General features: G+C 48.9%; 1 protein-coding gene across 2 annotated transcripts in view; it reads right to left on the reverse strand.

The window, feature by feature from the left end:
* LOC309533058 (solute carrier family 12 member 9-like) overlaps window positions 1-16,477 on the reverse strand; it is a 103,989-nt gene that overhangs the window by 62,003 nt on the left and 25,509 nt on the right. For both annotated transcript variants that reach the window (XM_082224051.1, XM_082224050.1), the window contains exons 7-8: window positions 6,390-6,547; window positions 2,440-2,522 (exon numbers count right to left, since the gene is read on the reverse strand). In XM_082224051.1, the coding sequence (XP_082080177.1) occupies window positions 2,440-2,522; window positions 6,390-6,547 (241 nt within the window). The remainder of the gene's footprint in view (window positions 1-2,439; window positions 2,523-6,389; window positions 6,548-16,477) is intronic.

Raw genomic sequence — 16,477 nt, forward strand, 5'->3', positions numbered from 1 at the left:
CGTGCGCTGCTCCGGTTCGCCAGAAGTTGCTTAGTCATGGTAGCCACATGACCCGGAAGCTGTACGCCGGCTCCCTCGGCCAGTAAAGTGAGATGAGCGCCGCAACCCCAGAGTCGGCCATGACTGGACATAATGTTCAGGGGTCCCTTTACCTTTACCTGATGGGAAAGGGATTCATTTCCTTCCCACCCCCCAGGGCTATCTTAGCAGCTTCCACCCTGCCCCTCCTGCTATTTGTTGCAACAGCTTCCAAAGTTTGTAGTCCTCATGCTGAATGCTCCATGTGCCTCCTGTCACACCTCGAGGCACAAGATAGCCTCCTCAGCACACTCTTTTTCATCAATATATTTTCCTCACCTCTCCTTCAAGACTTGCTTCTTTGCTGGGGTTCAGATCAAAAAGAGAAAAAGTTCTGGGGCTCAAACTGCTCTTAACAGCAAGCCCAGCTGCCTAAACCTCACTTGCGTTTGAGTGCACACTGGTTTTATGCAGCAACGGAGGACATGCACTTTGCACATTCTCCAGTGGCATTCTTCTTCCTGCATCTTAGAGCTGAGGCCTGTTCCCAATGAATGCATCACCCCCCGTAAGCCAGTCGTAGGCCAGCCTTGCCTGCGGCTCCAGGGACACCAGACTCGCTCCTTGCCCTTCCCCAGCTACACATTTGCTCAGATCCGCATCTCCCGTCTCGCCCGTCTAATGCATTTATTCATCTGCACATTTAGAAAAAGAATCCTAACCAGCCTTTTGAACAAAGTGCCCCCCAAAGGCCGCTAATGACAACATAAAACAGATGCCGATAAGGAGGAAAACCTAAGCCTTATTTTACAGGAAAGGACACAGTCACCATCTGAACCGTAACGAGAAATGATCGGCAGGAAACAACGAACTTCAACGTAAGATCATAAGGCAAGCCCTCCCGCCTGAATCAGGCCAATCCCCTTAGAAGTTACCTGCTGCTTTGCAGGATATCTTTGGGGGAAGAAAAGGCCCTACACAAATCCAGAGTGGAGTCCCTAAGGCAGTTGGGTCGCACCCTGTACACCTCCCTCTGGCAACTCCAGCCGCCAAGCTGGTGCCAAACATCTTGCTCTGATTTCCTTTGGATCCCCATCAATGAGGCTGGGGGGGGGTCTTGCTGTCTGGGCAGTCCAGGACCCCCCCACACACACACACACGGCCCAGGCTTGTGCCCTGGGGAGGTCACTGCGGCATTGCTAACACAGCGGTTTGACTTCAGTCCGAGAGCCACGCTCCACTGTCTCTCGATACAAATGGATGCCTACAAATTGTTCCTGTTTTGAATAGTACATGTGGAAAGGATCTCAGGGTCTTAGTGGACCACAAGCTCAATGTGAGCCCACAGTGTGATGCAGCAACAAGAAAAGCTCATGCTATTCTTGGCTGCATCAACAGAAGTATAGTGTCCAGATCAAGGGTGGTACCTCGGGTTACAGACGCTTCAGGTTACATATGCTTCAGGTCCGCTAACCCAGAAATAGTACCTCGGGTTAAGAACTTTGCTTCAGGATGAGAACAGAAATCGTGCTCTGGCGGTGCAGCAGCAGCGGGAGGCCCCTTAGCTAAAGTGGTGCTTCAGGTTAAGAACAGTTTCAAGTTAAGAACAGACCTCCAGAACGAATTAAATACGTAACCAGAGGTACCACTTTATTGATCTATTCTGCCTTGGTCACACCACACCTGGAATACCGTGTCCAATTCTGGGCGCCACAATTTCAGAAGGATGTCGACAAGCCGGAACATGTGCGGAGGAGGGTGACCAAGATGATCAAGGGTCTGGAAACCAAGCCTTGCAAGGAGAATTTGAGGGAGCTGGGTATGTTTAGCCTGGAAAAGAGGAGACTGAGCCCATATCCCGGTCTCTGCGTCCCTGGCTTCCTGGTCCTTTGTAGTCCCCATTGACAAATCTACATTTCCCTTTGAGATCCAGTCTGCTCTCTTCTGCAGCTGCCACCCTGGGCTTGAAGTTGCCCACTTTCAGGGGCCAGCAAGGCAGACCCCACCCTCCCTGTTTGAGAACATCGACTTTCTATATTGACAGTTGCTGTGATGCTTTTAGTTCTCCAGACCTCACTTTTGCAACATTGGTTCTGGTGTTGGGGGTTGTTTCATAGAACCATAGAATTGTAAGGTTCGGAGGGACCCCGAGGGTCATCTAGCCCAACCCGCCGCAAGGCAGGAACCTCAGCGAAAGCATCCCTGGCAGATGCTTCCTGCTGGCTTTTGTTCCGCTGCTCTATCGATCCCCGTTTTATTGGGACAGTGCTTTTTAATCTCTTCTATTCTGCGCGTCGCCCAGGGAGCCATTGTTATTGGGTGGCTGATCGATGGAATGAACAGAAACCAAACAGAAATCATCGTGGTTAAAATAGCAGCATTGGGAGGAGGAAGAGAAGCAGCAAAACCAGGGCAACTCACCTGTACCAGGATCCAGGAGAAGATTACAGCCATCCAGGGGTTTCCATCATGGGAAGTCCGCTTCGCAGGCCCCAGAACTTTGCCTTGGTTACCAGAAGGGGGACGGAAAAGAGAGAGGCGGCACAATACATTAGAACAAGGGCTTCTATAAAACCGGTGTTTATTAAAGAGAGACAGAGAGCAAGAGAGAGAAGGGAAAGTGACCACCTAGAGCAGCAGTGCGCAGAAAGCAGATCAGAATCTGCTGCTAGATCTCCAGTAATTTGCACTATAGTTTCTGACTCCCAATTGTCTAATGCTAGCAACGATAGCAAAACCACTCGCAATTAGATAAATAATAGTAACTGGGAGCAGCGAACAAGAGAAGCTTTTTTTAAAAAATGGATGCATCCTTGTGAAGTTGATTCGGGCACTGATCTCTGATCTCTGGGATGAGACCCTGTTCCTTAATTCCAAATATACACCTGCCTGCCTGAGCCACTTCTATTTGCACCTGGCTCCCTCTGGGGGTTCCAGCAGAAGGTAAAGTAGATCCCACAAGGCTGGCGTCTGCCCGCCCCTAATGGAGAGGTCCACAGCAGAGTGTTGACGCCCGTTTTACTCTATGTTAATTAAACGCTGAGGCTGAAATGTTCCATCAATTAATTGGCTGGCTTAATGGGTTGGGGGAAAATCAACTAAAACACACCCCACCTGGATTAATCAGGGCCAAGCTATGTGCTTTTAAGTGAGCAGGAGCAGGAAGTGAAACCAATTGGAGGGGGGCTGCTAGATGCAGACTGGGTCCCTAGTTCGAGATAGGTAGGTAGGGGGGAATTTAACTCTTTGCCACCCTTTATGTCTTGATTTAGAATGGGGTCAGCAAACTTTTTCAGCAGGGGGCCGGTCCACCGTCCCTCAGACCATGTGGTGCGCCGGACTATATTTTGAAAAAAATACAGTCATATCTCATGTTGCGAATGCGTCTTTTCAGGTTGCGTCCCGCGGTGACCCGGAAGTACCGGAAAGAGTTACCTCCGGGTTTTGCTGCTTGCGTAGACACGGAAATGCACAAAATGGCGTCACGCGCATGCACAGAAGCAGCGAATCACAACCCACGCATGCACAGACGCGGGTTGTGTTCTGTTCAGGTTGTGAACGGGGCTCCGGAACGGATCCCATTCGCAACCACTGTACATGAAGAAATTCCTATGCCCCACAAATAACCCAGAAATGCATTTTAAATAAAAGTCACATTCAGCTCATGTAAAAACACCAGGCAGGCCCCACAAATAACCCAGAGGTGCATTTTAAATAAAAGCACACATTCTACTCATGTAAAAACATGCTGATTCCCAGACCATCCGCTGGCTGGATTTAGAAGGCAATTGGGCTGGATCCGGCCCTCGGGCCTTAGTTTACCTATCCATGATTTACTTATGGAAGAAGGCACCCCTGGAATCAAACATGATTGTTTCTTTTACAATGCAATAGCACACAGGCACAGATGGGAGGGAGAGATGAAACCAGCCACTTCTGTTTATGAAGACAACCGCCCTGCGCCCTGTTCTGGCTGGCGCTGAAACACCTTGAGGGCAGCAGGTTGGGGAAGGCTGGCGTATGAGCTGGACTGTGGGGTAAAGGTTGCTGAAATGCAAGACCATCAAAGGAGCCCGGCAGAATGGAAGCAGCAGCCCCTTCTCTCAGTGAGGTTATTGGGCTGTTGCTGGGCCAAAAGAGATCTTCAGAGGCCCTAAGCATTTAAAAGATCTTGGTGCCCCATATATATCTAATTCAAAATATAAACCACAATAAACAGTAAAATAAAATCTTATTTTTCGAAATGAAACTAAGCCTACAGTGAGGTGGAAAATAATGTTTATTTTTGTAGACTTTGTATTTGAAGGAAAAAAACTCCTTCTTTTTCTAATTGCAAAGTCTTTGATCCGATCCTCAAAACTCATCTTACGTAATGAATCTGCTTCTATACTTAATAGAGATAAGGCCCCCAGCCTGCCTTGTTGCAGAGTTGTTCTGTTGGGATTTTTAATATACTTCAAGGGAGACAACGAATGCTCAGCTGAGCCATTTGGGACCATTAGGGTTAAAAGAACCCAGCAATGGAAAATTTATGTGGTTCCCCCTTCCTTTGATGCCCTAAAGCACATGCTTATTTTGCTTAATGGCTAATCCAGCCCTGTCAGCATCTCCCAATAGCATATCTTCTCTGGAAATCCTGGAAGGCCTCTGCCAGCCAGGGTGGACAATACTGAGCCAGACGTACCAGACGTTCAATATATAAGGCAGCTTCCAACATCCCCTGCCCTGCCGGCAGCAGTCTTTGAGGGTGGGCTATGTCTCTGCCCAGGAACAGAGCCCAGTCAACAGGCCCTGCCAGGCGGGGGCAAAGGCAAACCAACCTGATTGGCGGTTGCCCACGCAGCCCGCCAGGGAGGCAGAGGACTCTGAAAGGACGGCCAAGTGCTGGAACAAGGGAACCGCTGGGGAGAGCGAGGCAGGGAGGCAGAGAGAGGCAAGCAGGAGATAGAGGAGAGGGCACAGAGGACTGCCAGGCAAGGCTAAGGATCTTCCCGACTGCAGAAACAGCTGCGTTCAGCAACAGCCCCCAAAGAGTATTAAGGCATGGAGTGTGTCTACTTGTGTGTAGGGCAACTAAAAGACCAAAGGTGGCGGGTTAATTCCTGTTCTGCTTTGTATTTATGTACTGAAACAATGATTGGTTTTATTTTGCAATATCAAATTTATTCTGTGTTTGCTGAATTGCTGGTTTTTGTCCTTTTTTTGAATCTACTGACATGCTCTTCATTTTGTGTATTTGTGCTTTCAGTGCTTTTGTCTTTTGAGGTTTTGAACGTTTGCTGTGAGATGCTAGTGCTTTGTAATTGTTTCACTGATTATTTGTTGATTAATCTATACGATTTATGTTGCATTTGTGATGTTCTGTTCAGTTGTTGTTATTTACTGTTTGTGAGCCGCTTTTGAGATTCATGCGAATGAAGTGCGGCATAGAAATATAATCAATCAATCAATCAAATCAGCTCAGTGTGGAAAAGCTTAGTAAATGCAGCCAATCAGAAACTGGTACCCTAGATCAGCCTCCCCCAACGTGGTGCCCTGCACCTGGCTGTGGATGATGGGAACTGTATTCCATAAGAGATCCAGGGAAGCTGGGAGACGCTGCCCCAGACTGTGGCCTTGGCACACTGGCACTGTGCCCTGACAATTCAGGGCAGCAATGCTTCCATATACCAGCTACTGGGAACGACAGGAAGGCTCTCACGCTCAAATCCTGCTTGCTGGTTTTCCACAGGTATCTGTGAGAACAGGATGCTGGACTACATGGGAACTGGCCTGATACATCATCATCATCATCATCATCATCATCACCATCATTTATTTATACCCCGCCCATCTGGCTGGGTTTCCCCAGCCCCTCTGGGTGGCTTCCAACTGAATATTAAAACCAATACAGCATCAAACATTAAAAACTTCCTTAAACAGGGAAGTTGTCTTTTAAAAGTAAAATAGTTGCTTATTTCCTTGACATCTGCTGGGAGGGAGTTCCACAGGGTAGGCACCACTACTGAGAAGGCCCTCTGCCTGGTTCCCTGTAACCTCACTTCTCGCAGCGAGGGAACGGCCAAAAGGCCTTTAGCGCTGGACCTCAGTGTCCAGGCTGGACGATGGGGGTGGGGACGCTCCTCCAGGTGTACAGGACCGAGGCCATGTAGGGCTTTCAAGGTCAGCACCAACACTTTGAATTGTGCTCGGAGCCACAATTTGGTGCATGAAGATCTTTCAGGACCAGTGTTATGTGGTCTCGGCGGCCACTCCCACTTACGGCTCCACTTACGTTCTTATGTTGGTCCATGCCTGTCTGCCAAGGAGAGACGTTGCTCAGGCATCCCTGATGCAAGAAGCAGGCCCAGGCAGGCAGAAGGTCAACTCACCAAAGAGGTCATCCTTGGCCAAGGCGTAGAGGATTCGGGAGGCCCCGATCAGGTTGCTCATAGCGGCCGACAGAGTCGAGCAGTAGACGCCAATGATGACGAAGGGAGGCCAGATGTTGATGTCCCTCAGGAAGCTGTAGTCCCGCTGCAGGAGGAGCCTGAGGGGTGAGAAGGTGGAGACTCATGAGAACGTAGCGGCGGCCGGATGGATCAGGCCCACAGCCCATCGGGCGCAGCACCCTGTTCACACAGCGGCCAAGCAGATTCCTGTGGGGAACCCGCAAGCAGGATTCGGGAACAAGCAGGCAATTAAGGATACATCCTTTGACAACAGTTAATTCATGGAATTGTAGGGGACCCGTGGGGTCATCTAGCTCAACCCCCCGCAATTCAGGAATCACAGCTAAAGAATCCCTGGCAACTGGTCAACTGGTGTCTGTTCATGTCTCTTTGTTGCAAACTGCTCAGTCGGCAGAGCGTGAAGCTCTTAAATTCAAGGTTGTGGGTTCGAGTCTCAGGTTGGGCAAAAGATTCCTGCATTGTAAGAGGTTGGGCTAGATGACCCTTGTGGTCCCTTTACAAATCTATGATTTTATGATGCTTTTTTAATGAAAAAGCAGTCTATAAGTGATTTTATAAACCTAAGATGCCATAGGGACATTTTGCGGCAGAGTGATGACCCCAGCCTCAATCTGGGCATGAGCTTGGGAGAGGCTCCTGTGTGCTTCTCGGGGAGACAGCTTGGCTGAACCAAGCCGGTTGCTCTCTACAGCTCTGACATCCCAGACTCCAGCCAGTCCCTCTCCATCTGAGCATCTGAAACGACCCCCTCTGCTTTCGCCTGGGGTGAGGAACCCTGGCCTCCTCCCTGCTCCATTAGGCTCCAAAATGAGCCCCTTAGGAACACTTGCTTGGGGAAAGTGCCTTCTGCTCTCAGTCCATTACAGGGACGATCCAGACCCTGCAGAGAGAGGCTTCCAAACCCGCTGGGAGAGCTCAGTCAGCAGAGCACGAGGCTCTGAATATCAGGGTTGTGGGTTTGAGTTCCATGTTGGGCAAAAGATTGGGTTGGAGTTGGACTAATGACCTGCGTAGCCTCTTCCAACTCTACAATTCTATGATTGTAGAAAGAGACAAACTGATTCCCACCTTGGCGAGGCCCTTGTGGAGAATTCCCTCCTGGAGCAGAGTCAGCAAGAGGTCAGGGAAGCCCCAAGAGGGCCGGGCTGTTTTGAACATAGGTAAAGGTAAAGGGACCCCTGACCATTAGGTCCAGTCGTGGCCAACTCTGGGGTTGCAGCGCTCATCTCGTTTTATTGGCCAAGGGAGCCAAGCGTACAGCTTCCGGGTCATGTGGCCAGCATGACTAAGCCGCTTCTGGTGAACCAGAGCAGCGCGCGGAAGCGCCGTTTACCTTCCCGCCGGAGTGGTACCTATTTATCTACTTGCACTTTGACGTGCTTTTGAACTGCTAGCAGCAGGGACTGAAAAACGGGAGCTCATCCCGTCACGGGGATTCGAACTGCCGACCTTCTGATCGGCAAGTCCTAGGCTCTGTGGTTTAACCCACAGCGCCACCCGCGTCCTGTTTTGAACACAGCCCAAATCAAAAGCAGACTCAGAGAGAAGAGAAGAAGAGTTTTGGATTTGATATCCAGCCTTTCACTCCCTTTAAGGAGTCTCAAAGCGGCTAACATTCTCCTTTCCCTTCCTCCCCCACAACAAACACTCTGTGAGGTGAGTGGGGCTGAGAGGCTTCAAAGAAGTGTGACTGGCCCAAGGTCACCCAGCAGCTGCATGTGGAGGAGCGGAGACTCGAACCCGGTTCTCCAGATTACGAGACTACCGCTCTTAACCACTACACCACACTGGCTCTCATCTGCCATGCACCCCGACCCCATTTTATTTGCTGCCGTGCCCTTAAAAGAGCAGCTTGTCCTGCAGATACAGTCATACCTTGGATTACAGATGCTTCAGGTTGCATTTTTTCGGGTTACGGATGCATCAAAACCCAGAAGTACTGGAACGGGTTACTTTTGGGTTTCGGCGGTCATGCATGCACAGAAGCGTTAAATCGTGCTTTGCGCATAAGCGATGAATTGCAACCCGCACGTGCACAGAGGGTTGCGAACAAGCCTCCCGCACGGATCACGTTTGCAACCCACTGTAATCACGTTCCCCTCCTTGCAGGAAGACGTTTGGAAGGTCAATTCCTGCCAATCAAGCTGGTTTTGAGAACCACGCTGAGATGGCCTGGTATCTGCACGGCCAGTTTGGTAAGCCAGCATGCTCTGTATGGTCAAGGCCTGGGCACCTCCCATAAGAACACAGAGGCAGCGCAGCATAGTGGTTTGAGTGTTGGGCTACGACCTGGAAGACCAGGGTTCAAAACCCCACAGGGCCATGAAGCCTGCTAGGTGATCTTTGGCCACTTGCTGCCTCTCAGCCTAGCCGACCTCACAGGGCTGTGGTGGGTGCTGGGGAGGGATAGGACCATGTGCACCCCCTTGAGCTCCTTGGCAGCATGTTTGGACCCATAAGAGCATAAAAAGAACCTGGTGGGTCCGGCGCATGGCCTAGCCAGTACAGCATCCTGTTCTCACAATGGCCAACCCGATAACCCAATGGGAAACCAGCAAGCAGGATTTGACCACAAGAACAACTCTCCCTTCCTGGGGTTTCCAGCGACTGACATTCAAGAGCATCGTTTGTTGCCTCCAGTTGTGGAGGCAGAGAATAGCTATCATGGCAAGTAGTCATCAATAGCCCTCTTCTTTTAAAGATGCCTTGCCTCCTGTGGGAGGGAGTTCCCCAGATTAACAGTCTTCCCACACGGCATGCCCCCCAGTTCTAGGGAGTGCCTCAAACCCAGGAGCTGCGCTTTCATTTGCCGGAACAAGTAGCTCATCATCTATGAGGATCCTTGCCAACCTGGTGCCCCCCCCCCAGATGCTTTAGACTACAACTCCCATCAACCCAAGCCAGCATGGCTGATGGGAGTTGTAGTCCAAAAGAGACAGTGGTTGGCAATGGATGATCTATCCTGAATGAGCCTCTGATCGAAGGCGCTTGGGCTGTCTTGCGGCTGACGGCACTTGAGGATCCGCTTGCCCAAAATTCAGTAACGGAAATAAAAGGAGAGAGAAGGCAGAACTTTCCTTCACGCATTAAACTATACAAATGGCCGGGCCTTAATTGGATTTTAACAAGAGGCAGTGAGCAGGTGGGAGATAAATTAGCACGGGCTATCAACGCCAGTGTCTTTGGGCAATTAATACCTAATTACCCCCAAATTGATCGCTTTGCTAATAAGCGCAGCAGTGGGGGGCGGGGGGTACAGGTGGGACTGGTGCAGCGGGGAACCAGTTTGACACCCTCCCTGCGCCCCAGTTGGGTGGCTCCCAAGGCAGCAGCACCCACGGCCAACACTGTAGAGTTGGAAAGGGTATTTAAATATACCTTTCTGAAGAAACCAGAGGCCTTTCTCCTGGGCATGGTTGGCCAATTGGTGCTAAAGAAGGATAGAACTTTCTTTATGTATGCTACAACAGCAGCAAGAATACTTATTACAAAGTATTGGAAGACACAAGATTTACCCACACTGGAAGAATGGCAGATGAAGGTGATGGACTATATGGAACTGGCGGAAATGACTGGCAGAATCCGAGACTAGGGAGAAGAGTCGGTGGAAGAAGATTGGAAGAAATTTAAAGACTATTTACAGAAATACTGCAAAATTAATGAATGTTAGAATGATGTTGGATTGAAGTTAAATGGTTTTTAGCAGCAATGTTAAAAGGAATATGTAAAAATGGATTGTTAACAGGTGATAATTTAAAGTTATTATATTTTAAGATAAGAGATTAAGATAAAATCAAAGAGGGAAAGGATTTGCTGAACTAACTAATTTGAACTGGAATACAAAAAGGGAGGTGTGAGGAGGTCGGGGAAACAAGCAAATGAAAGATAAGACATGGAAAGACTAATCTGTTTTTTAATTGTTTTTATCTTGTATTTTCATTTTTTCTCCCCCCCCCCTTTATTTCTTCTTTCTTTGTTTGCCTATTTTTGCAATATGTTGAAACTTTAATAAATATCTTTTTAAAAAAACAAAAAACACTGTAGAGTTGGAAGGGACCTGTGGTGTCATCTAGTCCATCCCCTGCAAATACAGGCATCACAGACGGCGAATCCCCAAAAGATGGTCATCCCACCTGTTTCAAAGGAACTTCCAAGGGGAAAACTTCTTGAAAGAAATTCATGTTTCTGAAGGAATGTGCTTTTTGACAAGGACGTTCTGCAACAGCACGATGAAATTCGCCATATCCCTGTTCTTTTTCTGCATTGATTCTTGCAAAGTACGCAAGTGCTCAGACGTGTGTTATCGAGAGTCTGATTGATGAGAAGGCCCATTCCAAAGTGTCCTCAATCATCACGAAGGCCCACCTGATTTGCCCTTCAGGGTACCTGGCCATTGGATGTGCCTGTAGAATGGCTTGTGGTTCCTGGTACTGCCTGTCACTGCCAACATTGACTGGACTGCAAAGTGGCCATTGTTGGCGGATGTCTCCTCAGCTCCCTGTTGACTCCAGCTTCTATGCTCAATAAACATGCACCTTTATTATTTTTTTTAAAAAAGAACTTCCATGGAAACTCCACCATCTTCTGAGGTAGGTGGGCGGCCATCTGTCAGAGATGATTTCGCTGAGATTCCTGCATTGCAGGGGGCTGGACTAGATGACCCCGTGGGGTCCCTTCCAACTCTAAGATTCTATGATTCTGGCCTGTTCCACTATCAGTTGTTACTGCCGTACAATTAAGGACTAGATGTGGCGTTCAGAGCAGACAGCTCTCACTTGGCAGGCATGTTTGGCATGCTTCATGCTCTCACTGCTCCTGCAGAGATGGAAGCACTGCTAACTGGGCAGAGCAGGCTCTGGAGTCTTAAGGGAAGGAGCATAGCTCAGTGGCCGAGCACCTGGCATGCCCCAAGTCCAATCCCCAGTGACATCTTCAGGTAGAAAGGAGAATGCCGCCCATCTGAGTGTCAGGAGTTCAGCCTACACTCGAGTAGAACCCTGGCAGAGACACATGCCCAACTGGCAGGTTCTCCCCTTCCTGGTCGATCGTTCAGGAGCTTCAAAAGCTTTCTTCTGCCTAAACATCACAGCAACCGATGCCAACCGATACTGGCACACTTAGGGATCCGCAGAGTTTGTGCCTAGGACCCTCGTACCTACAGGACCGCCTCTCCCGGTATGCCCAACGGAGCACCTTAAGATCCATAAATAGCAACACCCTAGAGGTCCCGGGCCCTAAGGAAGTTAGATTAGCCTCAACCAAAGCCAGGGCCTTTTCAACACTGGCCCCGGCCTGGTGGAACGTTCTGCCTCATGAGACCAGGGCCCTGCAGGATCTGATTTCTTTCTGCAGGGCTGTAAGACAGAGTTGTTCCACCTGGCCTTTGGTTTAGAATCAGTTTGATTCCCTCTCCCCTCCCCTTTTTCCTTTCCCCTCCTGTGATGGAACTCCTATTTGGGGACTTCCCTGGCTTTTTTCTGGCCCATGTAGGACCAGTCTGGAAAGTTAGCCTTGGTGAAGGCTTGACGTTTTCATCCCCCGAAAAAGTTTTTGATTTGAGTTTCCATTGAAATGAGGCTGTATTTTAATATTTTAATGTTTTAATGTTGTGTTTTAATATTGTTTTTAAGTTGTATTTCAATCAATTTGTTTTATATCGGGTGTTAGCCACCCTGAGCCCGGTCTTGCCTGGGGAAGGTGGGGTATAAATAAAAATTATTAGTATTATTGTTATTGTTATTATTATTATTATTATCTCGCGTGACAGACCTCAGCAACTCAGCATTTTGGCTAATCTACTTTATTTACATATAAAGACACACGGAGCACTGCAACATGTCTCCCACTCTCTTTTTAGCATCAGACAGCAAAGAGAAAAAGAACAAAGGACAACAGTCCCACTTCATGGAACACAGTAACACAAACATCCTGTCTACGTCACTTCCCACTCTGTGGAGTCAAAACATACACCGTCATGTGATAAACAATCCCATGACTGCAATCATGGAGCAGGAATTCTAACACTGAGACCCTGGAGAGATGCTACCAGTCATAAGAACATAGGAAGAGCCTGATAGATCAGGTCAATTGCCCATCAGGTCCAGCATCCTGTTCTCACAGTGACCAAGCAGATGCCTGTGGGAAACCAGCAAGCAGGATCCGACCACAAGAGCAACTCTCCCCTCGTGTGGCTTCCAGCAACTGGCATTCAGAAGCATTGCTGCTTTCAACTATAGAGGCAGAGAGTCCCCATCATAGTTGTAAGGTAAAAGGTAAAAGGTAAAAGGTAAAGGACCCCTGGACAGTTAAGTCCAGTCAAAGGTGACTATGGGGTTGCGGCACTCATCTCGTTTTCAGGCCGAGGGAGCTGGTGTTTATCCACAGACAGCTTTCCGGGTCATGTGGCCAGCAGGACTTAACCACTTCTGGCGCAACGGAACACCGTGACGGAAACCAGAGCAGTGCACGGAAACACCATATGCCTTCCCACCACAGTGGTACCTATTTATCTACTTGCACTGGTGTGTTTTCGAACTGCTAGTAGCCATCAGTAGCCCTCTCCATGAAGTTCTCCAACCTTTTTTAAAGCCACCCCAGTGGGTATTTGCATGGGCAAATAAATAAACAGCTCAATTGGCAGAGCCTGAAATTTTTAATCTCAGGGTCACGGGTGCAAGGCCCACATTGGGCAAAAGATTCCTGCAATAGAGGGGGTTAGATTAGATGATCCTTGTGGTCCCTTCTATCTTGACAGTTCTATAATTCTATGAAACGAATAACCTGCCCTTAAAGGCACAGCTACATATCAACCATTACCTCTGGCTTACCTCTGGCTTTTCCTTCTCTATCAGGGCTGCCCCACGACAATCGTCCTTTAGCCGGGATGGTCTGGTTGAGAGCTGTCTCCTTTCTTGGGGTGTGCCTCCACCCCTCCCATCTTTCTAATCACACATAGCAGCCAACCCCCCTTACCACCCCCTCCCCAAAATAAATCCCACCCAGGGGCAGAGAAGGCATGCCTAACAAAGCAACAGGAGACGAACGGGACCCCAGATTTCATTTTCGTGCCTTTCCAACAAGCTCATGTTGATATGATATCAGAATCAGCCGCTTGGGGGTGGGGGGAAGGAACAGGGGACGGTGAGGCCTATTAAAGCTCTCAGAGCGGAGGAGGGATGAGTGGCGGGGAGGGAGGGGGCAGGTGCATGTCATGCGCGGGGGCCTCGCAAGCTGCCCTGTCCCCTGTCATTATGAGCAATGGCCATGCATTAAGGTATTAGAACATGACAGCTATAATTCTAGCCAATTCCTGCCGGCTGCCCCGGCACAGCCGCGATTTATGGCAGCACTTTCCAGAGCAGAAAATTAACAAGCCGCTCTCTCTCTCTCCGAGAACAAGCACACATGCACCCCACCTGAAAATCCGACACCGTTTGCAAATGCACCAAGGGGCATGACCACCAGTGCCCCACCTCCCCGGGCATGTCTCCAGCCAAAGCCCAGGTTCAGATCCTTGCTACCCCTGGGTTTTGCAGGGGTTTGGGGGGGGGAGGACTGGTGCCATTGTGTTAGGGGGCACTGCAGACCCACATGAAAGCGAGCCAGAAAAAATAATGGCAAGGCAGGTGGGAGGTGGCCCATTGGCCAAGCTGTGAGCTGAGGCTTGTGCCTTGGTGACTGCAACACGCTCAAAGTGGGACTTCCATTGTGCTTGATCTGGAAGCATCAGTTAATATTGGATGCTGCAGCACAATTGCTGACAGGAGTGAGGCCTTGTCAGAATATTATGGCACCTGTAGCTCAGAGATCTGCATTGGTTTCCCATTTGCTACTGGGCCAAGTTATTAGGATACAAAGCCTTTTGGAACAGTTTACCTGCAAAATTGCCTGGCCCCATATACGTTCACTCAACTGCTTTGATCAGTGCAATGGCATTGCTACCGGTGCCATTTCCGCATTTGTAGATGGAAGATACCCCTTCTGCATTTGTAGACTCACTCTTTTAGTGTGGCAGCACCTAAACGCCCCATACCTTCACTGCATGCTTTTTGGCACCGGCTAAAAACATCCTTGTTCAGACAAGCCTACCCAAATGTTTAGAAAGTCGATGCAAGTTCCAGTCTGTTTTCCTTCTATTGTTATTTTAGCTTTTTGAAAGTCTTAAATTTTTGTCGTTCGTTTTTTGCAAACCGCTTTTCGGCTGCTTTAAAGAAATCAAGCAGTGCGCACATTTTATGGAATAAGCAAATAAAGAGGAGTCCAGAGTTCAAATCTCGTCTCAGCCACAGATAAAATAGGCAGCCGTAGCCAAGCTACTGAGCCTCTCTGCCCAAGTGCTCTGCTCTCAACATGCGATACGGGGCAACGCTTTTAAAAGCTGGTGCTGTAAAGCTGCAAAGGCCGTGTGAGCCCAGGCTCCTGGACTCAGTGGCCACCCAGATGCATGTGCAAAATCCAGACGCTGGACCCGTGCACAGGAGCCCTGTCGCCTCCTAAACTTTCAGCAACTAGTACTCAGAAATGCTACTGGCAGTGTATATACAGGAGGATTTATTTGGCTATAGACTGTAGACAAATACGAAAGAAGAACAAGAATATACAAAACGGATGAAGACGATGCAAAAAATTTTGATGTGATATAAAAAGCCAGAAGAAGGAAGGGAGGAAGTCGGCTCTTAGGAGCAAATATAAATGTAAAATGTAATACAATATGTGTATGTGGAGTATGTAAATGAAAATCAATAAAGATTATTATAAAAAAGAAAAAGAAATGCTACTAGCTCCAGCTTTGTGGCTAGTAGCCAGCAATAGCCTTATCCCCCTCCATGGATTTGTCTAATCCTCCTTTAAAGCCATCCAAGCTGGTGGTTGTCGTTGCCTCATGTGGCTGTGAGTTCCACATGCTGTGTGAAGAAGTGCTTCCTTTTATCTGCCCTATCGGTAGCAGGAATGGTAGTAACAAACAAAACCACGCCCTAAACCTGCCACCAGAGTATGCATGGTGGAGATCAAGGTGCGCTTATCTTGCAATGGGTTGCCAAATCCAGAAAATTTCCTGGGTGCTTAGATAGCCACTTGGGGGAGGGTGGGAGAAGGGGAAGTGGGCAAAGAGAGGCAGAATTGATCTAGTGGCGTGGGAAGGCCTCGCTCTCCCTCCCTCCTGCGCCTGGCATTCTGCCACATCAGTTCTGATTTGGAGTCTTCCATGTGCACCTGACCTGCATCACCCGCCTTGAAATCTCTCAGAATTGGTGGCAGGGGCAGGTCAGCACAATCTTAGCCACACTTAACGTTATGCTTCTGTTAGCCACAAGAGAGCGGGTGGGTGCAATCGCCGGCAGGTAGAGGAAATTGTGTTTGAGTGCCTTCCCATGCCCTTGGCGGGGGGGGGGGCAGATTACCACAATCAGCTGCCTGCCAGCCTACTTGAGGTTTCTTTGCCTGTGTACAACTGGGCTGCACAAATCTCCAAAGGAGGGAGGGGGAGCTAATCCAGGTGACAAGACAAGGAAGCCTGGGACATCCGTTCCCGAGGGGCTGGACGTATAATCCGGCACACAAAGAGGCACAGAGGAAAAACAAGTGTGCACTAGGAAGACGGCAGATAATAAGCCTTCATGCATGAAGCAAAATGGGCAGCGTCAAGTGCGCAGAAAGTCAAAGAGCTGGTAGGGAAAGGAAGTTCTCCCTGTTGAAGAAACCAGAGGCCTTTCTCCTGGGCATGGTCGGCCAATTGGTGCCAAAGAAGGACAGAACTTTTTTAATGTATGCAACAACAGCAGCAAGAATACTTATTGCAAAGTATTGGAAGACACAAGATTTACCCACTCTGGAAGAATGGCAGATGAAGGTGATGGACTACATGGAATTGGCAGAAATGACTGGCAGAATCCGAGAACAGGGAGAAGAGGCGGTGAAAGAAGACTGGAAGAAATTCAAAGACTCCTTACAGAAACATTGTAAAATTAATGAATGTTAGAAGGATGTTGGATAGAAACTAAGCGGTT

This window comes from Podarcis vaucheri, assembly GCF_965113315.1.
Source record: "Podarcis vaucheri genome assembly, chromosome: 5".
In the NCBI taxonomy this organism is placed as follows: domain Eukaryota; kingdom Metazoa; phylum Chordata; class Lepidosauria; order Squamata; family Lacertidae; genus Podarcis; species Podarcis vaucheri.